This window comes from Tasmannia lanceolata, unplaced genomic scaffold (assembly GCF_043159265.1).
Source record: "Tasmannia lanceolata isolate RefF3 unplaced genomic scaffold, GAP_Taslan_0.1 ptg000020l, whole genome shotgun sequence".
Lineage (NCBI taxonomy): Eukaryota > Viridiplantae > Streptophyta > Magnoliopsida > Canellales > Winteraceae > Tasmannia > Tasmannia lanceolata.
Window position 1 is genome coordinate 24,705,258 of NW_027518697.1, and position 24,749 is coordinate 24,730,006.

The 24,749-nt window shown below is 38.3% G+C and overlaps 1 protein-coding gene and 1 long non-coding RNA gene across 2 annotated transcripts; both read left to right on the forward strand.

The window, feature by feature from the left end:
* Positions 1-1,330: 1,330 nt before the first annotated feature.
* On the forward strand, positions 1,331-23,324 carry LOC143854492 (uncharacterized). Its single transcript, XM_077364493.1, has 9 exons — positions 1,331-1,982; positions 4,404-4,482; positions 4,596-4,685; positions 4,764-4,808; positions 19,311-19,421; positions 19,566-19,643; positions 19,732-19,956; positions 20,052-20,121; positions 22,959-23,324. Exons 1-8 carry the CDS (start codon positions 1,480-1,482, stop codon positions 20,073-20,075), a joined length of 1,155 nt encoding a protein of 384 aa, XP_077220608.1. The 5' UTR covers positions 1,331-1,479; the 3' UTR covers positions 20,076-20,121; positions 22,959-23,324.
* Positions 5,298-17,399, forward strand: LOC143854493 (uncharacterized). The gene is made up of 3 exons (XR_013237533.1): positions 5,298-6,351; positions 14,630-14,704; positions 14,790-17,399. It is a non-coding gene; the product is annotated as an uncharacterized LOC143854493 (long non-coding RNA).
* Positions 23,325-24,749: the final 1,425 nt, after the last annotated feature.

Genomic DNA, 24,749 nt, shown 5'->3' on the forward strand with positions numbered 1-24,749 from the left:
GTGTGAGAATTACAATCAGTAGAGGTAGAAAATTTGGCTAGACTATGTCTAAAGATCCTCCCCTTCTGTCCTAAGGATTGTTGCGAGCTGCGGTGAATTCCTAAGATCTTGAGCTTCAAATTTACTGCTTTGGTATAGAAGAGTTGTCCCACATTCGAAGAATGGTGCTGCCCGTTGGAAATCCCCGCGGATGGTCATCTGATCAAGCCTTCTTTGAAATGGATATGACACTTTATTATTACACTTAATTTAGTGGATATCATCATAAAAATTGAATGTTTCTCAAAATAAAAATTGAATAGGGTTGCTTATCTTCTTTTTTTTGTAAGAAAAGCAGGAAATTTTATAAATAATTTTAGATTTAGATTTTTTCCCAAAAAATCCTAGAATCCATATAGAATAATTATTTCAATACTCTTATTAAGGGTTAGGATCATCCAAAACATTCTTATTAAGTGCTAAGATCATCCAATGAGCCAAGAACAAAGGAGGAAATTGTGATGGCCCATAAGATTTGATCTAATCATCATACATATAAGGCTTCATCCCATATACTGACCATTTTCCTTTTCCTTTGTTTTGATTGCAAGAAAACATTTTTTATTGAAAATTTTTTCTTGGGGGAATTTTTTATTTACTCGACTTTGAGGGAAATAATATGATTATTGTTAATTTAGAAGGATAATATCATACATTAAAGGTTCCACAAGTAAAAATTATTTCATTTATCTTTGTTCATGTGTACAAAGAGTAGAAAAGTTTAGAAATATTTTTGCTTTCCAAACTTTTCGAGGAAATTTATGGTATCCAAAGAGGGCCTTAGAAGTTCGACGGTTTTAAAAGGTTACGATTATTATCCTATGCCTTGTATTGATTTTAGTCTTGGGAGGGAATTGTATTAGGGGTGCAACTCAGGTCGGGTTGGATCGGGTTGATACCAACCCTAGCCCAACCGGAGATAGCATTCCTTCATCTCTAACCTGAGCCAACCTGATCTTCGAGTTGAGATGGTCAACCCTAAACTAACCCAACTCCTCTAACCTGTTTTTTTTTTTCCAAATTGGGTCAGGTTGAGTTGGGTTGGGTTCGGTTAACCTAGGGCCAAACAGAAAATGCAAAATAAAAACATAACCCTAAGAAATCATGATAATATTAGTAGAAAGAGGTCGCAGATTCCCAAGGCTTCAACCTAACTCAACCCGATTTATTATCAGGTTCGCTTTTCCCAACCCCAACCCCAACCCAACCCAACCCACCAGAGGAAATGCGAACCCAACCCTATTATAAAATGGGGTTGAACCCGTCTGGGTTCGGTTTTGAGCCCAACCCAAGTTGCACCCCTAAAACTGTACAAAGAAATTGCTCGCTTAAAACACAGAGAAAGGAGTCGGGTCTCATTAGTTTTAACAGTCCGTCGAGAAAAAGGCCTGCCGCCGGCCCTTGCTCTTGAAACTCTCTCCCCTCACATTTGTTTCTCCCATGGATAGCGGTAGTAACCCTTCTCATATTATTGTTGACGAGCAAGAAGTGGAATACGAGCAAGAAGAGGAATACGAGCAATATGAAGAGGAAGAAGAGCAATATGAAGAGGAATACGAGCAAGATGAAGAGGAATACGAGGACGACTACTACGAAGAAGATGAAGAAGATGAGGAGGAAGAGATAGAAGAAGATGAGGAGGAAGAGATAGAAGAAGAGGAAGATGAGGATGAAGATAATGGAGAGGAAGAAGAAGGAGAAGAGGAGTCCTCTAGTGTGATTTTACCTAATGCAGAGGAAGCACAAGGCGGAGGACGAGAAGATAATGGCGATTCCGTTGCGGGTTCTTCTTCGCAGAAGAAGAGGGCTTCCGATTCCGATTCCATTGCGGGTTCTTCGCAGAAGAGAATGGCAATCTCTACTGTTGATTGGAAGGACTCTGATATTGCATCTTGCCCTATTTGCATGGACCCCTGGTCCTCTCAAGGTCCTCATCGTATCTGGTGCGTTTAACCCCAAATAAAATGTTTCTCTTTTTTTCCCCTTACCCTTTGTTTGGATTGCTAGAAAAACATTTCTAACGGAAAATTTGTTTCTTGTGAAATTTTTTTCTTTCCACATTTTGGTGGGAAATTCATACAATTGTGGTTAATTTAGATGGACAACAGCATAAATTGAGGCCATGTTTGGATTGCAAGAAAAAACATTTCTAGCGGAATTTTTTTCTTGGGAAATTTTTTTCGTTCTCAACTCAACTCAACAAACCCTTTGTCCCAAACTAGTTGGGGTCGGCTAAATGAATCCTTTAGAAAAATTTCATGTTTTTCTATAGGATTCATTTCATAGAAGAGTGGAAAAGTTTACGGCCGACTGTCAACCTGACGCCAACCCTCCTCCTTTATCCTGGCTAGGGACAGGCTGTGAAAAACACAATTTTTTTCTTTCCGGGGAAATAATATGATTATGGTTAATTTAGAGGGATATTATCATAAATTGAAGTTCCCTCTAAGTAAAAATTGATTAGCGTTGGTTCAATTTATCTTTCTTCTCGTGTAAAAGAAGTACGAAATTTTAGAAATATTTTCCTTTCCAAACTTTTCCCAGAAAAATCCTGCAATCTAAACATGGCCTGAAGGTCTCTCTCTAAATAAAAATTAAATAGAGTTGCTTCCAATTATCTTTTTTCTTGTGTAAAAAAGTAGGCAAATTTAGAAATATTTTTCCTTTCCAAACTTTTCCACAAAATTCTTTCAATCCAAACAGGGCCGTATGGTTAGGATTTTTTCCTCATTTCTTGAATCATTCAATTGGAGACACAGATACAAATTCTGGGTTTTCTACCACCAATATCACCTGTTATGGAAAAGAAAAATCAAATTTCGGAAGGGAGTTTTGATATTGATAAAAAAGAGATACTTGTAGATTTTTCAACATGAGTTAGAATCAAAGGAAGAGCCTTAAAGAATAGGTCAAGAAGGTGCCTAGAGTTAATGGTTTATGCAAAGAGAACAAGTAGACTTCTTTCACAGCATTGTAACTGTGAGGTGGCTAAATCAGATTCACATAATCATTGTCAATGGCATCGAGCAGAGCATAGGGATAATTTTCAAATCCATTACCTGTATCTATGGAAACCTACGCTTGAGAGAGGAATGATGCAAATTGAAGCTAGAGGTGATTTGGTTTGGTAATATTAACCAAATCTCTTTTAAGAAAAAGATAGCCTTAACCAAAATAGTCGATAAGGCATGGAATCAAAGTCTGAGGAGGAAGAAGTAAAAGAAGCATTATTTTCCCTCCATGTATGTATCATTTCATCATGTATTACGAAAGGCAAATGAGGTTGAAAATGTATTAGTTGAGGAATGCGTACGTCAAGATTGCTTGGTAGTGGGTATTCAATTACTTTTGGAGTTCGCTTCAATTTTTCTAATGTTGTTTTGCTTTGGTTCTAATTGTATTATGACCATCTCGTTCATCCCGGTAAGCTTCGGTTCTTTAAATGAGTTTTATTGTTTAGAAAAAAACAGTATTTGAAACAAGTGGTGATGGGACAATGGGTTAAAGATGACTTTTAGTCAAACAAATATTGAAAAAAGAATTTTCTTACAAAACTTGGGTTGCTCTTTTAGATTATGAGTCAATGTGGTCAAAGAATTGCCACAGAGATGGGATTTTTTGTTGGCAAGCCAATGACGACGCGCTATGATAACCAGACAACTACTTATGTTTCTAGGAATCCAATATTCCACAAAAGAGAGCTAAGCACATCGATGTAGATTGTCATTTTACTTTGTCTGAGATCTATAGATCAGTTGGCAGATATAGTTATGAAGGTGCTTGGTTGTAGTCAATTTGGTATTATTTGTTTCAAGGTAGGCATGTATGATAGCTATGCACCAGCTTTAGGAGGAGTGTTAAGAGATATGGTAGTTCAAATAATCTTATATTAGTTTTGTATGTTGTTCATGTGTAGGTTATTGGGATTGAGCCTCTAACTCAATGGTAAAGGAGTTGTTCTTTGACCTAGAGGACGGTGGTTCAATCCCAGATTACCTATTTTTGTTGTTCATGTGTAGTTGACTTAGGATTAGGCCCATTATATTGACTGTATACTTGTAATTGTTTGTTCTAGCATATATAAAGAAGCCTTATGGGAGTCTGTTTAGACTTCACTCCCCACAAATTCCCTACTTGCCTCTATCCCTCTTTTCTTCATTCCTTCTTCCCTCTTCTTCTCTTCCTCAATCTCCTTGAATTGAATAGTCTTCTCCAAGTAGTTTCTTCTTTCATTTTACTCCATTGAAACTAATAATTTTTTCCTCATCATTTCATCATTTTGAAGATTCTCTCTCGTAATATTTATTGTCAGAGGCTAAGAGGCTACATTCTGATAGGCTGATTTTCATATTTGAGGATTGCAGTTCTCTTCTTTGTGGACACTTATATGGTAGGTATTGCATAGAGAGATGGATTCGAAGATGCCGAAACAACATTGGGAAGGTATTTGTTTTATTGTCCTAATATCATCACTTGGTTGATTATTTCTTCTTTTTCTAGGGAAAGATATCAACTATTATTTCTTCCTTATTTGCTTTTCTGGTTGTCTTTTGCAGTGTCCTCAATGCAATGAGAAGTGTAAGTTGAAGGATATTATAGATATTTATGCACCACAAGTAGTTGTGGTAGATGATGATCTGCATAAGGTTACTCTTTTGTTTCACTCAATGATTTTACGAAGTCATGATTTTCATTTTGATTGAATGAGTTTGTCTTGCCTGCAGGAAGTTATTTCTCTTCGGGCTGAAAATGAATTTCTTAAGATGGAGGTACGTTTATTTAGTAGCAAGGAACTTGGTTTCTTTTTCCTTTTTTCAATTGGTTGGTTGCTACGTATGGGTTTCTAAGTAAATGGCTTTCCATCTGTTGTTGGGCTTTTTTAGTGATTTTTATGTGATAAATGGGTAAAGTGCATGTCGTTTTTGTTGATCAAATTTCAGAACAGGCCACCCAAATATTTTCTTCAATCCCTTTTGTTTCTATGAGAGACATGGATGAAACATATTAGTTAGAAATCACGTATCCATAGAATTACAAAAAAATAAAAAAAATAAAAAAAGAATTTAAAGAAAAAAAGGAAAAAAGAACTTAGAGAAAGTATAATTGATGAAGCTTTATTTCTTCTAGAGAAGAGCTCGTTGGTAGTATGATTATGTCTGATACTTACATGGTTGTGAAAATTCAAACTCAGATATTCTCGTGTTAAACTTGGCCTTGGTCTTGGATTAGCCTTTGGTCATGCTCTGAGAGGTGAACTAATGTATCCTCAATTTTTTCCATAAATTTTTTCCATGCTCTGGAGAACTTGATTAGTTGCTAACCTTACTTTTAGTGGATTCTACTATAGTGATTGTTATCCCCTCGAGCTTTTGATGCTAAGCTTTCCCAGCATACATGTGACACACTTGATCACTGATCGGGTTATCTTCTGGGCCAACCCATTTGCGTAGTGGGTCTCAGTTGTGTCAAGCAAAGATCCTGTCGGCAAGATCAATGCTTATTGATAATCAACATGAAACTTTTCCTGGGAAGAGGTGAAAAGCTGCCTTCCTGAAAAGAAGATAAGGTGTGGTTTTTCATGAGTCGATCATCACCTCTTAAACCTCAACTTGGTTGATGGCTTGCTGCTAGATCCAAAGAGAATGGTCAGGAAGAGAACGAGCAATTTCGACGAACAAGGATGGGATGATTGAAGGCGTATAAGAACCTAAGTAGGGATTATACATTATTATACTTACTCATAATTTGATATAAATGTCACCCTTTTCTTCATTTGACTTGGAGTGATAGAAGCCTACTAGATCTTGCTGGAAAATGAGTGAGAGGATACAAATAAAGATTGATAGGTGAACTTAACCAAATTGTTCTAGCAGGCTCAGCCCAATGAATATGATAACTTGAAAACATTCACCTTGGATCTTTCTTTTTTCTTTATTTAGCTTGGGCTTCTATGGAGTCTGCATGCACACAACTTTAGACACCTGTCACACGGACTTAGACACATAGTCCCAGTTCTGCGGGTCTAGCCGGTAGAAAAAGGAAAAGAGAGGAAGCAGAGAAAGAAGAAAAGAGTGTGGAGATCGCGAGCGAGGGTTTGTGGGATCTGTCGGACGGAGGATGGAGATGAAGTCATCGCTAGATATGAGATAGACGTCAGATCGTTGTATAGGGTTTTGCGCCGACTGGAGAGAAATGGAGGATGGGGTTTGAGGCAGAGGCAGTGGAGCTTGACGTAGTTGAAGCGGGATTGCAGGAGAACCCTTGTGGAGGTTGCCATGGCCGGAGAAAGCTCCGCGGCTACTATGATTTCAGGTAAGTTTTTCTTCTTCTTCGTTCTTCTTCTATCTTCATCTTCCTTCTTTTTTCTTCTTCTCTAATTGTCTACTATACTTTTCCCCTTAATTTTTTTTTTCTTTATTTTTCTTTTTCCTTTTCTTTTCTTCTTCATCTTCTTTCTATACTCTTCTTCGTCATCTTCTTTTTTTATTAACCAAATAAAGCTCAAGTGGCACTCTGATCAAAGAACTGAAGATAGAGCAAAAGTTGGAATTTCCCACTTGGGCCAAAGATCGAAGCCAAACGTGGAACCGCACATGGAAACTCACTGGAGTCGAGGCAAAACCAAGGAATTGTCCAAGATTGAAGATCCAATAGATAAAATTTCATTTTTAGTTCGTACGTAGTCTCCTCTTTGAAATTACCAGTTATAGGACATTAAGAGAGAGTAATTTAACTAAATAAACTTAAAAAGTTGAGTGGACCCAAGTTTAAATTGCCAGAGTGGTGTTCGAACTATTAGAATCCATTTGGCACAATGGACGTTTGATCGTGGGAATCCAGGGACGACTGTGGAAGAAAACAATGGTTTTATTAAAAAAATCTAGAAGCGTTGGATGGTCAACTGTGAGGCCATGGTTGACCATCCAAAGGAACTGGACATATGTTCAGTTCCCAATGGTAATATTGACGGTCAACCGTGGGGTCGCCCGTCCTAGCTGTAGAGCCCTATAACGTCTCTTTTATGGGTTTTCTCTATAAAAACTCTATAGGGATTATTTATAAATACTTTTAATGTTGACCTAACCCCTCTTGATCATCAAGCTTACCTGACAGATAAAATCTCTCTCAAGTGCCACAACTCTTGATCTTCTTTGCAACGTTATTTAGGATTAACATTATTCATTTTTGAGAGTGACGGAATGTGCTACATCTTTGTAGTAGCCCATTAAGAGGCAAAAGAGTGCTTTTCTCCCTCTTCTTCCTCTTCTTCTTCTTCTTCTATGTATTTGGTGCAAGGGACACCGAATCAACCCTTGCAGTGAAGGAAGAGTGTGATTTCTTGTAACAGTTTGATCTCTTGCCGGAAAGTGATTGGTGGTTTAGTGAAGACTCAAGAAAGGCCTACTTGGGAGAATGGACGTAGGCCAGTTTGGCCGGACCACTATAAAAGACTCGTGTCAAGTTTTCTTCCATTTCTCCTCATCTCTTTCTCCTCAAGAATTTGGTAATATTTTTTCTTGTTTTATACTTATTTGATTGATTGAATTAATTTTTTTTGGAAATTAATCAATTTTTTTAAATACCCAATTCACCCCCACTTGGGTTGCACCTGGGATTACAGCCACCAGTGTGTGATGTTGAAAGTTCAGTCCAAAATTTATACATGGTTTTACAATTTTCGAAAAATGTTGTTCATATGTGGCATATTATATACCGATCGAAAGATTTTTTAGTTTAATTTCCAAAAAAATATAGTTTAATTTTCGTAGGAGTGTAGGTCGGTCAAAGTGGATTGTTTTTCTGACGTCCGAATTTTCAATTCAATTTTTTCATTCATGTATTTTTTCGACTCCGCCTGTGTTTTTCACAGCTTGTCCCAAGCCAGGATAAAGGAGGAGGGTTGGCGTCAGGTTGGCAGCCGGACGTAAGCTTTGCCACTCTTCTATGAAATGAATGCTATAGAAAATTCGTTGGGGCGTAACTCTCTTAGCGACGCGCTGCATTGGCGCCCGAATGTAGTGTTAAATGAGCAAGGGTCTTTGCACCTTCATGGGCGGGTGCGGGGGGTGAGAAGGATAATCCTGGGCCATCACTCCCTTAGTGACGCGCCACATCGGCGCCCGAGTGTGGTGGAAAATGTGCAAGGGTCCTCGCACTCTACTGGACGGGTGCGAGGGGCGAGGACGCTAGTCCAAGAGAGTAGGATTCGTTTAGCCAGTTGGAACATCGGTTCACTAACATGTAAGCTGAGGGAATTAGTTGATACGCTGAGTAGAAGGAGAGTTAATACCACATTGAGAGAAGTTATTTATAGGAGAAGATTTAAATGGACATGTGGGAACAACTAGTGGGGGTTTCGAGAGGGTTCGTGGAGGACTGGGTTTCGGCAATAAGAATGAGGCAGGAGAAGATATTTTGGGGTTTGCAGTGGCATATAATTTGATATTAACAAATATTTTTTTTAAGAAAAGAGATTCACATTTGAGACCCTTTAGCAGTGGCACCAACTGTAGCCAGATAGATTTAATCCTCGCTAAGAGAGAGGACAGAGCTGCGTTTAAAGATTGTAAAGTCATACCCGGGGAGTGTTTAGTCACACAACATAGGCTGGTGGTGTTGGATATATGAATCAAACGTTGGAGGAGAAAAGATAGAGATGTTAGACATCCGAGGACTAGGTGGTGGGATCTCAAAGGGGAAAAACTAAAGGTGTTTAAGGATAAACTGCTTAAAGAAGGACCTTGGAGTCTTGATGAGGGGACTAATATTATGTGGAATGGGATGTCTAGTTATATCAGGAAAGTGGCTAGAGAGGTACTTGGAGAATCTAGAGGAAGTGGGCCACCATCTATAGACATGTGGTGGTGGAACGAGGTGGTGCAAAAGGCGATTAGGTCTAAAAGCGAGTGTTATAAATGTTTTCACTCATAAGTGTAGAAATGATGAGAACATTGAGAAGTATAAATTGGCTAGAAAAGAAGTTAAGAAGGCAATAAGGGAAGCTAGAGGCAAGGCATATGAGGATTTGTACCACAGGTTAGGGACAAAGAGGGTGAAAAAGATGTCTACAAGCTTGCTAAGATGAGAGAAAGGAAGAGCAGAGACTTGAATCATATAAAATACATCAAAGACGAGAATCAAAGATTGTTAGTAAAAGAAAATGAGGTTAAAGAGAGGTGGAGAAGTTACTTCGATAAGTTGTTTAATGGAGAACCTGTAGCGAATTTGGGAGAACTTGATAACGCTTTTGATGATACAAATGGGAGGTTTGTTCCGATTTGTTCGTAGAATCCGAACATCAGAGGTAAGAGTAGCTATGAAAAATATGAAATTAGGTAAGGCTAGGGGGCCTGGCGATATTCCTATTGAGACTTGGAGATGCTTGAGTGATGTAGGTTTGGTTAACTAGATTATTTAACAATATTTTGAAGACTAAGAAGATGCCTGATGAGTGGAAGAATACATTAGTACCTATTTATAAGAATAAAGGGGATATTCAGAGTTGCACCAATTACCGGGGAATTAAGCTAATGAGTCACACCATGAAACTTTGGGAGAGGGTCATTGAGCATAGACTAAGAAAAGAGACTAAGGTGTCAGAGAATCAGTTTGGCTTCATGCCCGGACGATCTACTATGGAAGCTATCTTCTTGATTAGGCAGTTAATGGAGAGATTTAGAGAAAATAAAAAGGACATTCATACGGTTTTCATTGATTTGGAGAAAGCGTATGATAGGGTTCCCAGGAGTGTTATGTGGTGGGTCCTTGAAAGGAACAAAGTGCTTACTAAATATATTGATGTGATTAAGGATATGTACGATGGAGCAGTAATTAGTGTCAGAACCACGGATGACACGTCTAGTGAGCTTCCAATTACAATAGAATTGCACCAAGGATCAGCTCTAAGCCCTTATCTTTTTACGCTAGTTATGGATGAGCTTACGGAGGGTATCCGGGATGAGTTGCTGTGGTGTATGCTATTTGCAGATGGCATAGTATTAATCGACGAAACCAAAGCAGGAGTAAATGCTAAGTTAGCAGAGAATCCATCACTCAAGGATTCATTGCTTACAGGCCCCATTTTGGGAGTAGTTTATATCCAAAATAAAGGAAAAACTAGATTCTTTATATCCTGACTTGACCCATTTTATTCATCTCCAACTAGTGCAGCTACAAAGCTTTTTCGCCCTTCTTTATTTCATATCCTTGCCAACTGCCCTTTCTCAAAGGCCGGAGGTTGGCTCGCTCTTTCCGCACACTGGTCTCTTCTAAGTATATGACTAGAAAGAGTTCTATTCTGTCCTTATTTCATGCGTTTTTCTTGATTTTGGATCCAGTTTTTTTTTTTTTTATTGGATCCAGTTGTTCTCTTCGGTTGATTCTATAACAGCTCACCCTCTAGGGATCGCGACCCTTTGTCCTGGCCATTGTAGCACGTGTGTCGCCTAGGGCATAAGGGGCATGATGACCTGACGTCATCCTCACCTTCCTCCGAGTTCCCTGTGAATACCCAGGATCCGGAAATTATCCACCTTAAATTAAAAGAGAGAGACTTTGAAAAAGAAATCGAAACATGTCTCGATCTACATATGGAGAACTACTTTGGAATCCAAAGGTTTTAGATTGAGTAGGACTAAGACAGAGTATATGGAGTGCAACTTTAGTAATGTAAGGAGGCGGGATGAAGATGTAGTAAATATGACTGAACAGAAGGTACCTAAGAGGGATATCTTTCGCTATCTCGGTTCAATTCTACATAAGGAAGGAGAGATTGAAGAGGATGTCAACCATAGAATAAGAGTAGGCTGGTTTAAGTGGAAGCTTGCCTCAGGAGTTCTGTGCGACCGTAAAATCCCTACCAAGTTGAAGGGAAAGTTCTATGAGACAGTTGTGAGGCCAGCCATGCTTTACGGCTCAAAATGTTGGGCCACCAAGAAGCAGCATGTGCATAAGATGAGTGTAGCGGGGATGCGAATGCTTAGATGGATGTGCGGCCACACAAGGTTAGATAGAATTAAAAATGAAGACATTTGTAAAAAGGTGAGGGTGGCACCAATGGAGAAGATGAGAGAACACCCCTTAAGATGGTTTGGACACATCCAACGTAGGCCTTTGGATGCTCCAGTGAGAAGAGGAGACTCGTGCCTAGTTGATGGGGTACAAAGAGATAGGGGTAGACCGAAAACAACTTGCGTAGAAACAGTGAGGAAAGACTTGATAGCAAGGAACATTAACAGAGAACATGACCTTGGATAGGATAGAATGGAAGAAAATGATCCACCTAGACGAACCCAACTAGAGCTAGGGTTAGAACCGGGTAGATTCCTTTCACCTTCTTCACGAAATTTTTCTAAAATATTCATTTAGCCGACCACGAGTTGAGTTGAGTTGTCTTTGTTTTAGAAGGATCATCTATTTTAAAAGTTTTTAAGATGATTATAGTTCAAATTCTACAAGTTTAAGGGAGAGGATTTGCTTAGAAATTTTTGTTAGAATAGAGAGAGATTTTCTTTTCTACATATACTTGTGTGTTTCCATTTGATCAGTGGTGCAATTTTTAGTAATTTGAGAGAGAGAACAATTTTCTTCTCGAATTTCTCAAGAGTTGATTTTTTGGACCAGTGTCCTCTTTTCTGTGGCAAGAAAGAGAACAAATTTCTCTTATCATCCCGATGAGTGTCCTCTTTTGTTTATACAGATACAGCATGGAGACCATTTTTTTTTCAAAGCTTCATTTATTTTAAAGGAAGATATTGAAAAATTGAATCTGAAATCTCACATGTTCGGTGTTTGGAAAGTAGGATCGAGCCACAGGCCTATTTTTAAATCGGCGGTTGAATTTGGAAATAATGGAATTTACAATAAGATTTGCGAAAATGCGGCCAATACTAAGATTGAAGCTCAAGAATGCACTGCACAAGTCGCGGTTTATTTTTTACTGAAATACTAGTCATTTTTATTGATGCAAACTACCACAATCTAATGGAAGAAAGAAAACAATTGAAAGCTCTGAAAAAACGCCTCAGTTTTCTCGAAGGCGAAATTACCCAATTGAAGATAAAGATTCCATCATGTGCAGATGATGATAAGAAAGACGATGATTAGAAGTTTTTTTATTTTGTTGGGGATTTTTATTTAAGGAAGTGTGTTATCATTTGTAAATCAAAATCAATGTTCCTTGTTTTGTGAAAAGTCATTGTGGTGTTCTAGGAATCTTGGGTAGTTGTTATGTATTGAAAATGGAAGAGTCCTTGTATGTTTTCTAGGTTCCTTTATGTTTAAGCTAGATTCTCCAAGAGTCTCTTAGGAATTTCTAATGTTGCTTAAGTTGCCTAAAAGACTCATGGGCCTTGCAACCAAGGTTTTAAATTTTGGTTTCGGACCCAATTTCAGTGTGGGCCGAAATCCGAAATTTCGGGCCAAAATTCAGTAATAATTAAAAAACAACTATTTAATTAATTTCGAAATTTAGGACCGAAATTCTGAAATTTCGGCCGAAATTTTGTAATCTTTCTTTAAAAAAAAAAAGAAATATACATTTTCTAAAAATTTCGGACCGAAATTCCGAAAGTCCGAAATCCCGGATTTCACCAAATTTCGGATTTCGGCCGAAATTTAAAACCATGCTTGCAACAAAGCGTTTAATGTGGTTAGCTATTTTAGGAGTGTTTTGTGTCTATAGGCCGAAATTTAAAACCATGCTTGCAACAAAGCGTTTAATGTGGTTAGCTATTTTAGGAGTTTTTTGTGTCTACAAGTGTGTAGTCATTTTATGTAGAGATTGTGAGGTTAAAGGTTTGAGAAAGAAGGGTGAAGCAAGAGAGAAGAAGAAGTTGTAGAGATTTGGAGGGGTGAACACCAACTTTGTTGTAAGTGTACACTTACAACAAATCTTGGTGTCACCAGCGGTCTATTACTGGCGGTCCAAAAAAATGTCCCTAAAGGTATGGTATTACGAGCGATCTCATAAAAAACGCTGCTATAGTATCGATGACTTTTGACACCTTCAAAAATCTGACGTTTAGATGTAGCAGCGGTCTAGACCGCCCCTAAATGTCATGAATAACTATCATTCAATAAGAAACCGTCGGTGAAAGATAGTCAGAAATTAAACACCACGTGAATCCAATATTTTTTCTCACATTTACATACAATGGCGGTCGTGACTACCACTATATAAGGGATTATGACCACCTCTAAAAACATGGTCTATAAGTCGAAATTGAGCCTTATCCCTTACGTACGAACTATTTTTCTTCTCCCCCCTTACTCCTTTTCCTTGTCTCGCCCGTTCTTGCCATCGATTTCTGGCAAGGGTGTCTCCCAATGATCATTTCCGGCGGCCCTTCCATTTCCAACGTCGATTTCTTGCATGGTTGGGGAACAAAGTTGAAAGCATGGATTTCATCTCGGCATGCACCCTTGCAATCTCTTCTACGCAATAGGGTTTACTGACCGCCATATATAGGCCATCTCCCCCCCAGCCGCACCTACCTGATTTTTGGTCGTCCAAGTCCTTTATTTTAATCACCCTACATCCCTTTCCTAATCTAACTAAAACCCATTCAAACCACCCTTGGTTGTTCATAGGGTCTTGTCCCCATTTACATTACCACACAACCCTCCTCATTTTCCTCTTGACTGATACTCATAAATCCCAAACCATTTTATGTCACCACGCCATCCATCTCAGTGGATTGGTGACAAAGCTTCATTATTGGACCATGCGTTACCATCCACCATCTTCTTTCAAGAGTCGGGTAATCTTCTTCTTCTTCTCTTTAATTTGCAGTTAGCATAGAAACTGTTAAAGTATAAATGATTAAATAACGCCTCTCCAACAGCTTAAGCTTTTGTAGTAATTGGTCGTTTCACTTGGTATCAGAGCAAATAGCCTTGGTTCAAAACTCCTTGATATTACAAATCCACATCTAATGGCCTACCCAAAAAGAGGGACCACTTGTGCCACGTGTAGACCAACCCTAAAAAGAGGGGCCACACGTGAGTGGGAGTGTTAAAGTATAAAAGATTAAATAACTCCCCTCCAACAGCTTAAGCTTTTGGAGTAATTGTTTGTTTCATAGAAACCATGTGATGCCACGTTGAAATAGGGTTTCTTCTACACAATCTCTCTCTTCATCCGATTCTTCTTTCTTCAATTTTCTTTCTCATGCGGGTTTGCATTGATGCCTTGGCTAAGTCAGATTGATCTCTTCACCCGATTCTGCTTACTTTTGGATGCATTGGAGTTTAATGGATGTGATGGGATTCTCTGCAATATAAACCGAGGAAGCAGGATTCTTCCCTGGAGCCTTCGATTCCCGCTTTCGATTCCCGCTTTGGCAGCCTTGAGCAGGATTCTTCCCTGGGAGCCTTCGATTCCCACTTTCGATTCCCGCTCTGGCAACCTTGATATAAACATGGAGTTTTTTATTAGTTGGTGAGAAGAAGAAGAAGAAAGAAGAGGCAAGCCTCTTTTATTCAGGAGTTTTTCTTATATCAATAGATAGGGTTTCCTCACAGTTTCTTGTAGCTTCAATAGATAGGGTTTTTATTTTTCCTCCGCTTGACTAGGTTTTTTGTTTTACAGGTTAGGGTTTTCGGATTTCCTCTCCTCTCTCTTGCTCGGATTGTAACGCATTGCTAGGAAAATCCCAAAAAATCGGTTAGTCTTATTTTTGGGTTTCTTGCTTTCATTTTGTAGTTTTAATTTATGGTTTCATTTTAGGTTTCTTGTTCTGGCATTACAGGGTGGATTGGAAGGGATAAACAAACTTGTGGCCATGTCTTTCTTCTCTGTGTGCTCCAACTCTGTAGTCTCTCTCTCTCATTTTGATTTCTTCCAAATAAGACTGCGAAAGATGAGCTGTTTTATGTCCAAATCAGATTTCTTCTCCAAATTTCAATTGTGTCTTCGTATTTTGTTTATTTGATCCCTGCTGTTGGATTGAGGGTTGATTTTGGATTTCGTTGGGAACCCTATAAATCTATCTCTTCTCATTTGAGGATCGTCTTTCAGGTAATTTTTGGATCAAGTCATATATTTTTATTGATTTTAATTATATTGTTTGAGGAAATTTTACTATATTTTTGATGAAACCCAAAATAATACTGAACATGACCTTGGATAGGAGAGAATGGAAGAAAATGATCCATGTAGATGAACCCAACTAGTGTCAGGATTAGACTTTAGTCATTTTGAGCCAGGTAGATTCTTTCACCTTCATCACGAAAATTTTCTAAAGGATTCATTAGCCGACCCCAACTGGTTTGGGACAAAGGCTTAGTTGAGTTGAGTTGAGTATTGATGCAATCCAAACATTAGCATCAAATTTTGAGGATGGCTATTTTGGGAAGATTCACAAGTGGAAGTTTCATAAGTGGAAGATACGGAGGTTCATTTTTGTGAGTAAGGAAACCGATTTGTTTCCATGAATAAGGAGGTATTTTTGCACTGTTGGCAACTTCTAAGATTACATGATTTTGAGAATATGGAAAGCTAAAAGAAGGTGGGAAACTTGAAAGATTAGGACAAATACGATTTTTGCAAGTTGGAAACATTTTAGTTATTTCTTATTTCTTTGCTTTATCTATTTTGTAGGGGATGCAGATATTAGGATTTATTTACATGTTATTTAATATTATTTAGTTTCTAAGATTTTATTTTCTATGTTCTTTTTAGCACTTTTATTTTCTATGGAATTTTATTCCATTGCCTATATATAGGCCTCATTGTATTAGGAATGATAATTACATGTAAATAAATCCTAATATCCGCATCATTCTCCCCGCTTGAAAAGAACTCGACCTCGAGTTCTAGTCCTCCTAGATCAAATATGTACACGACCCAAGCAAGCGGTAGGAGTCATACTCCGTCAAAAGAACTCGTGATGTCTAATGCTCGCGACAATCGTTAGAGTAGCCTGATATGCCGGTGGAGCAATAGGGAAGAAATCGCCCACATAAAATCATAAGAACACAAACTACGCCGGAGAAGTAAACTGGCTGGGAAGATAGCAACGTACTCCTCCTGGATCGGCGGGATCGGCATGACAACTATGGGCAGTACCAATCCATGACTAGCCTCAATAAGGTCAGCATCTGATAGTATCAAATCTGGCTCAATGGAATCAGGAACAAAGCCAAATGCTAGAACCGTATCTGGCTCAGTGATGTCAGGCTGCCAATCCTCCTAATGATCATCATGTGCACTGAAATGCTCTATCTCAACCTCTACAATCCACTAGATTTGAACATCTACCGTAAAATCATTCCTGTCACTGTGCTCATGTACTGATATGGAATCAGCATCCTCAACGAACTGCTCGTGCTCGTCATGCTCTGGAAATGAATCAATAATCATTGGACTCTCTGGCTCTATATCTTCCATCTCTGATTTTGTATCTGACATAAGCACGGGCTCAACTTCGATAATGATCTCATCAACACTAGCATATGGCTCCTCAATAGTGTTTGCAACTTCCTTCTCATGCATGTGGCGCTCCAAATATCTGTTTTCTGCTTCAATTTTGGTGTCTCGTGCACGACGGGCTGTGGCTTCATGTCCATGGTGAGTTGCGATTATTCGTTCACGCTTCAATCTTAGTTCATATCGATGTGCCACTATTGCATAAAAACCCATAAACTCATAACGAATCTCTTCCTTTCGACGAAATGGAGACCCGCCTTCGACACGGCGCGCTTGCACCATGCGAATCAAGAACGACTGGGCTTGTCATCTTGCAGTTTCTCTGGCTCAATAGATAGTCGCTCGGTGATCATAGCCATAGTACTCATGATATGCGTCTAGAGCATCGATCCACCGTAAACATGCTTCCTCATAGTAGCTATAGGGAGTGTAGCCTTGAAAATATCGATCGTCGTACCCAGCAAAATATGAAACAAATGGTGGAACCATTGGGATCAGTGTCGAAAAATGAATTCAACCGTCTTGTCTTCTGTCATGTCGAAAGGAACACAATGCCTGTCTTGGATCTCAAATCAGACTCCTGGATAACCTGGATTGGGGTTCAGACCAAAACGGACGGACTATGGAAGTTGGTTGTTGTAGTGCTTGCACTCGTTGTTGACTGTTGAAAGTGGGCTCGATATACTCGAAAAGTTGTTCCGAACAATTTTCGTGTTGAGGGGTTGTGCAAGGAGGGAAAGGGGGTGTATATGACTGTAAATACAAGATGGAGACAGAATGGCAAGGTAAGTTGCTGTACATGACAGATTTTTTTTAAGCCCTTTACCTATGAACCTGTCAGCAGGTAATGTATTAAGTAATGCAACTTGCCTTCATAATACCCAACCAAAAAAAAAAGGAAACTCCTGTTGGATTTAGTGATCACGTGATCAACTTGAGTTAACTTTATTAAGACTTGGCCGTGGAAATCGAGTACAGCATAAGAGGTGGGGACCACTCTTGTTACCTTTACCATGTAAATACTGAAAGTGATTTGGGTGTCCTTCTATTTAGGTTTCAAAGGAAACCCAGTAGAAAAAGGAAACTCCGTGGGATGTGTCCTTCTCCTTCACGCAATCAAGTGTATCCGTCCCCACGATGCCTTGCCGGGTGTTTTCCAAGGTTGTCCCAGGGTAGATAGAAAGGGTATCAAATATTGCACAAAGAGGTCTGTGAATAGGCTGAATAAATGAAGGGTTTCAAAGTGGGAAGGTTAGCACAGAAACTGGTTTTGCTTAAAAGCTACACGGGAGAGAGTGCTGTTGGGAAGGTCTGCAAGGGTGAAAAGGATGGAAAATTTTCTGGTTGTGGTAGATGGTGGTGTTGTCCGAGGTTACTGGGTGCTCGGATGGTGCTAACTCTCTTTTTTTTTTTCTTCAGAATCGATGGTCGGCACCTCGAGTATGCAATTTGGGACTGTTGTCGATCATCGTCTCGCGACACAAAATTTGTTTGGACTTAGTTTCTTCAAATCTTTGAAGAAAAACCTTGGATCTTTCGCTTTGATACCAAATTTGATGTAGGACATGGAAGAGAAATAGAAGAAAGGGAGAAGAAATAGAAGAAAGAGGAGAATAAGAGAAGAATACGGGAAGAAGAGAATAGAAGGAGAAGAATAGAAGTGAAGAAGAATAGGGGAAGAAGAGAATAGAAGAAGAAATCTGGGAGAGAAGAAGTGAGGAAATTAGAGGGAGAAGAAGAAACCTGTAGAGGGGAGAAGCCAATCAATCTTTATTCATCAATGGAATAAAATTCCATGGAAAATAAAAGTCCTAAAAATAACATGAAAAATAAAATCCTAGAAACTAAATAACATGGAAATAAAATCCTAGAAACTAAATAACATTAAATAACATGTAAATAAATCCTAATATTTGCATCAGTAGGACTTTTCTATTTTGTAGGCTAATTGTTAGCCACTTCCTATTTTCTACGTAATTTAGCTTTATTTTAAACGTTTTGGAGGATGTAGTAGACGTTTTTGAGTTTTAGACATAGAATAAAAATTCTATCTCCACAGTTTGTTGAAACAGCATGCTTGAGATTTCGTACAAGTTCTTGTTACTTGTTCTTTCTTGGTTTTTTTTATCTTGGTGTTTGGGCTGTGCCAATTATGTATTGAATTAGGAAATACATGTGTTGATTGCTTTCATTTGAGATGGGGGGGTGATATTTAGTTTTCTTTCTATTGGTGTCTTTTATCTTATGATGTTTCTGTAGCTGCGGTGTCTTCCGAATGTAGGGTGAAGATTTAGGACACCGACAATTCCCTACATACTTTGAATCCCATATCTACACATACTCACATGTAATGGAAAACTCATGAGTTTGCTTTCTTTTTCTTTTTTTTTAACAGCTCTAAAACACCTAAGGTTGTGAGATTTTCCATCCTTCCCTTGGCACATAAGGCATGATAATTCTAGATTCCCACTTGAGAGAAAAGGGCCAAGAGAAAGCAACTTTTTCTCAAGTGGGTATTGGTGGCCACTTTCAGAAATTATGTCTTTGATGACAATCTTTCTACAAGTTGTAAATTCCATGTAGCATTTGCATTCAGTAGCTAGCAACACTTTCCTCACAGCTCACATGACAGTAAACCTCTACCACTAGAGCTGCTTTCTTTCAACTCGGATAGGAGCCTTTAGATCTTTCCCTTGTGATAAGGTCAGATACTCGAGTCATGTGAAGCTTTTTTCTACATTATCTTCAACTATGACTACACTGTGTGTACATTTGTTTTTCCTCATAGATTTCGTTGTCCCTAAATGTTAAACCTCATCTAATATTTTTGCTAGTTTGTTAGGTCGCAGAAGCCAATAAGCAAAATGAGAAAAATGAGATGTTCGAGATGAAGTTGGATAACCTTACTCAGCGGTTCAATGACTTCGTCTCTAATTACATGCCCAACCAGCAGGTAATATCTTAATTATGTACAGTTCGATTAAGTTTTGATTCTGATTTCAGCTAGCAGGTAATATCTTAATTACGTACAGTTCGATTAAGTTATGATTCTGAAGTTTCATGTATTGAATAATATACACATGTTATTATATGTTAGGCTCAAGCCGTTGTGACTCCGTCAGAGCCGCACGCCCTGTCATCCTCTGTGAGTCATGCAGTTTCGTCCTCCCCTGAGGTAAAAATGTTGTTTGCTTTCCCATCTAAACAATGTCACTATCTGACTTTGTATTTCATGGTGTTAATTAAGAATATCTGCTTGTAAGGTTGTCTTGATGAGCTTTATGGACCCTGATGTTGAGGTGGCGCGGGGCCTTCTTCAGTCCCAGGATCCGATGACAGTAGTTGATGGGAAACGATTGGGAGAGGGAGTCTCCGAAGTCTTACTCCAGGTTCCGGTGGTGATGGATCATCCTTTGTTAAGGCCATACGGACATGTCAGAATTATCATGGATGCCATTGGATCATCTGTCGCATGGCTTTCCTGCTTCGTAAGTAAATGCCTTGTGTATTTATTGGTGAATGATTAGATGTTTAATGAGGGCCGCTAATTTGTTTCTTTATTATTTCTTGTTTTCGTTTGCAGGTTAAAATCGCTCCGAGCACTTGAGTCGTTCTCTTCTGTTCCCATTTCTTTTGCTTTGTTGGCTTTCTAGGTATCAATAATTCAATACCCTGTTTTTTGTTTGGATGGATAATTGTGTTTCTGTTAATGATGTGGCTTGGCCTAGTGTAATGCTGCGAGGGATTGGCAATATGATGCACTTACTCATAAACTAGTGATTAGGTATCACCAATTTGACAAGGGTATGAACACGTGAATTCAAAATGATGCAGAAATTTCTTTCCTCATATGATTAAAATTGTAGCTTTATACACCTCCCATTTCATTTATGCAGCCAATGAGATGGATAACTCTTCTTAGCACTAAGTTATTCTTATAAAACTGACCTGGTCTTGGATGCTTGTTGTAAGCCCTGTCTTTCATCTTCTATTATATTTATATGTAACTTGCAGCTAACATCAATCAGTCAGCGTAGCTTCTGGTATAGGCAATGAAAAATAGAGTTGGCATAAGTTGTGGTTTTCTTCAAAGTTTGACACACATGACATTGATCTGCCAAATAAAACACCACCTTGTGTTTTTTTTTTGAAAATTGACTTTTATTGATATAGAAATAGATACAGCAGGGGGACAAGCAGTCCCCAAACCAAAGGTGTGCGGGATTGTATCCCTACACAGCTACAAGATATTAAAACATATAAAATTGGGATAGATTAACCAATGCCATTCCTCGCATACGCGGTGTGGGATTGAATGTCCATTGACTCCAACAAGACACCCTCTTTTGCAAGCTTATCCGCCTCTTCATTCTCGCTGATCGCCTTCTATGCTCGATTGTAGGACGGATACTACGAACCAAGTCTCGAATTTCCACAATATAGTTCTGAAGCTTCCAAGGGCCTTTCGAGTTCTCCATGGCTCATGCAATTGTGTTGGATGAATCCCCTTCAATGATTAGTGGTTCAGACCTATTGCTTTTATACCATTAGAGACCAAAGTGTAGTGCCCTTATCTCGGCTTCATTTGCGTCGCAAAGTCCAGCCGGGCCTGAATAGGACATGATAACCCTTCCGTTCCCATCATGTAGTAATCCGCCAATACCAGCCCTTTCGGGGTTACCGACAGAGCTACCATCAAAATTCAGCTTCATCCATTCCATCGGAGGAGGTTTCCATTTAGGAGTAATCTTCAGTACGACCTTCGTCTCCCATATAACCGCATTCCAATTGCTTAGTATATCCCCGAGTCCGTAGCTGATTCCTTTACATCCTTTCACCCATGTAATGAGTTCGATTTTTGTTTCCGATCCAATCCGGTACATACTTTTTACCTTATCAACAAAAATGCGATTGTTCCTTTCCTTCCCTATATTCCATATGATAGCATATGAGAGTAGTTTACATAATGCCTGTTCCGTATCTCCAAACACACGTGCGATTCCGGTATCCAAACTCTTTCATCGGATGTTATGGAAAAGGACTTGACAGAAAACTCACCGTGCGATTCCGGTATCCAATCTTTGGAAACAAGTTTTAGTGTCTTGTCTCTTTCAAAGTGTCATTCTTCATGTAGCTCCTGGATTATCATTAGCTGAAGAAAACTTTTAGCACAGAATTGATGAACAAAATTGAATATATTTGAATAGTAATCCATCTTGAGGGAAGAAATCATAACGTTATATCCTTTGTTAGGACAGTGGATTGATTTTTCACCTTGTATACAGTCTTTAGCTAATTTTGTTTTTCTGCAACTCAAGCTTATCTCTAGGTAAAGCCATATTTGACGAATGGATTTTATTAATTGAATGGTTACTTTATTAATGAACTGTTGATGATTGGATGAATGTAGATTTTACGATAAATTTAAAACAGTATTGCAAGTTGTCAATTTAATTGGTTGATACAATGATAATTTCTACAAGTTTGTTGCAGCTTTTTGTCGTAAAATGCCTTGATGGAATTGCTTGGAAACCTCTTGAAAGTTGGCATGTTCTATGTCTGTCAAAGTGAAACCAGAAATTTTTTTTTGAATGGTGAAACCAGAAAATTGTTAGCAAAGTCAGGCTGTGATATTTGGGGCCTTTGGGCATCATCTATGCAATTTGGTCACCCAATGTTTGCCATCTCAATCTCTATATTAGTCTTGTTGGTGAAACCTTTCATGACTAACAATAAACATTTTACCTTATATTGGGTTACCTTGCCTAATTCTCTGGATGAGTTGATAACTGCACCAACTTATCTAGTCTTTTACTATATTAATAGCTGTCAAAGGTTAGTAAAGTTCACAAAATGCTCTCAGAAGTAAATTAAAAAAGAAAAGACAATCTGATTTTGTGCAATTATCAAAGCATTATAGTGTCAATATCAGTAGCCTTTTTTTATCCCGACCATTTAGAAACTCTTCTGCAAGTAGTTCTACGTCAACTCCCCTACTTGAAAATTTTGGTTAGAATTAGGATTGGTGTAATCAACTGATCCAATCATGTAGGTGATCCAGAAGTGGTGCTCAATAAAAGTCTTTTAGGAAGGAGCGTAATCCCTTTCTTTTTAGTATTTTAGCAAACAGAAATTTTGGATTTTGAGAATTTTAAATAGAGTTGAATTAGATATACGTGGTACTCTTTTGGCCACTTCATTCAGATATATGTATTATCCTTGTTATACTACAACATGTTATGGTCTTCCATTTTTTGGGCCTCCTAGTTTGTGAGCTTATCATGTTTCATAAGAGTACTGGTGTTAGCATCAATAAGCCCCACCCCTTGATGTTAGCGTGATTGTTAGTGTTTCCACTACGAGATTCATGTTGTAGGTTTATGAAGATTATGAAGATTAGAAAGGATGGACACAATGTTTCAATTAAAAATTGTCTATGTTTTTATAATTCCGTAACTCTTAACTAATTTGTTTTTTGAAAATATTTCAGGCCCATAAGGTTTTCAATTCTTCCAATGGTGTGCGACTTGAAGACAAAGAAGGGATAGTTGCACGAGGGAGATGCATTATTTACCATCTTCCTTTCCTTATTTAGACATTTGGGATATTTCTTATTTTGACAGTGTTGTATGTTATGGTGGTGATTGGAACGAGTCCTGGCTTTACACTTTTTTAGAATAATGTTTTTATTGAGTGTGGTAGTGTGTTGTTTGAGAGTGGCGGTTTATAGTTTGAATGTTATTAATTGGTGTAAGATGAAGTTATGGTTTGAATGGACCCATGTTCTGATCTAATGTTATACATGTTACAGGTGTTATGTTTTGAATGCTACACAGGTGTAATGGTTTGAATGTTACATGCAGCCATGTACCGAAATTTTTTGGGATTTTTTTAAATTTTAAAATAAATATAAATATATTGATTCCGCGATCCAGTATATCTTCTGGTTGAAACTTTTTTAATTTATACCGATGGTCTGAACCGCTTTTAAAAACAACTTCTCGGCACTTATTGAAGTTGGGCGAAGGGATTTGTACCGGCGGTCTTGAACGCTGGCATAATTATCCGATGTAGAGGTGTTCTAGACTTCTTGTGTATGTGCAAATTTGGCTGTACGAAATTAGGCGGTCTTAAACGCCAGTACTGATGGACGTACAACGGTGGTCTTAAATTACGACCCATATTAGGATATACCGGCACCGGAGATACTAGTGGTCATTGAACCATCAGTATAACCTATACCGGTGGATTATATGGTTTGGAGCGGAGGTCATGACCCCAGCTATAAGCCTTGATTGTTGTAGTGTGTTTTGATATATAAAAGTTAATATTTTGTTGTTCATTTGTGTTTTCGGTAGAGCTCTGCGCGGTTACTTTTTGGCTACGCGTCTCCCTAGCTCCCTTACTTTGTTCTTATGCATTACAATGCTACATAATCGATCCTTTCAATTTTTGCCAACACTCTCTAAATGCTACAAGTCTACTTTTATTGTTGTTATTCCTAAGAAGGATAATTTGAAAGGTAGTGAGGATTATATACCAATCATTTTCTGTAATTTCTGTTATAAAATTTTAGCCAAACTGATTGTTCTTCGTCTTGCTTCTATCTGCCCTAATATTAAATATTATGAAGAATATTGCTTTGGCACAGGAGCGTGTTCAAAGCTTTGATAAAAAAAAAAAGTTAGGGGAGGAAATATTACATTAAGTCTAGATATGGCTAAAGCCTATGATAGGATGAATTGAAGTTTTATTATTGTTCTGGCTAAACTCGGCTTAAATCGAGCTGGATTAATTTCATTCAAAAAATATTGCATAATTGTTTATTTTTTGTTCTTATTAATGGTGCGCTGAAAGGCTATTTCCCGTCCTCCAGAGGTCTCAAATAGTGAGACATCCTCTATCCCCATACCTTTTTAAAATATCTGAAGAAATTCTCTACAGAGGTATCCATGGAGTTTTTTTTTTTTAATTCTAGGAAAGCAAAGTATTATCATGTTGATATAGGGTGTATTCCTTGTACCCACAGTCCTTTTGCAAATGATGGAGTCATTCACTAATGGTGCGAAGTCATCTTTAGAAAATATTATGAACTATCTTTTTTGAACTGGAGTATCTGATCAAAGCATATATATAGACAAAAGCTGCTTAATTTGGATAGAAAAAACAATCAACAGCTAGGGGAAATATTATAGTCACTTCTAGGAGATTCAGCTATAGATACTCTCTTTTATCCTACTTGGGAGCTCCTTGGTACAAAGTTAGACTAAAAATTCTTTAA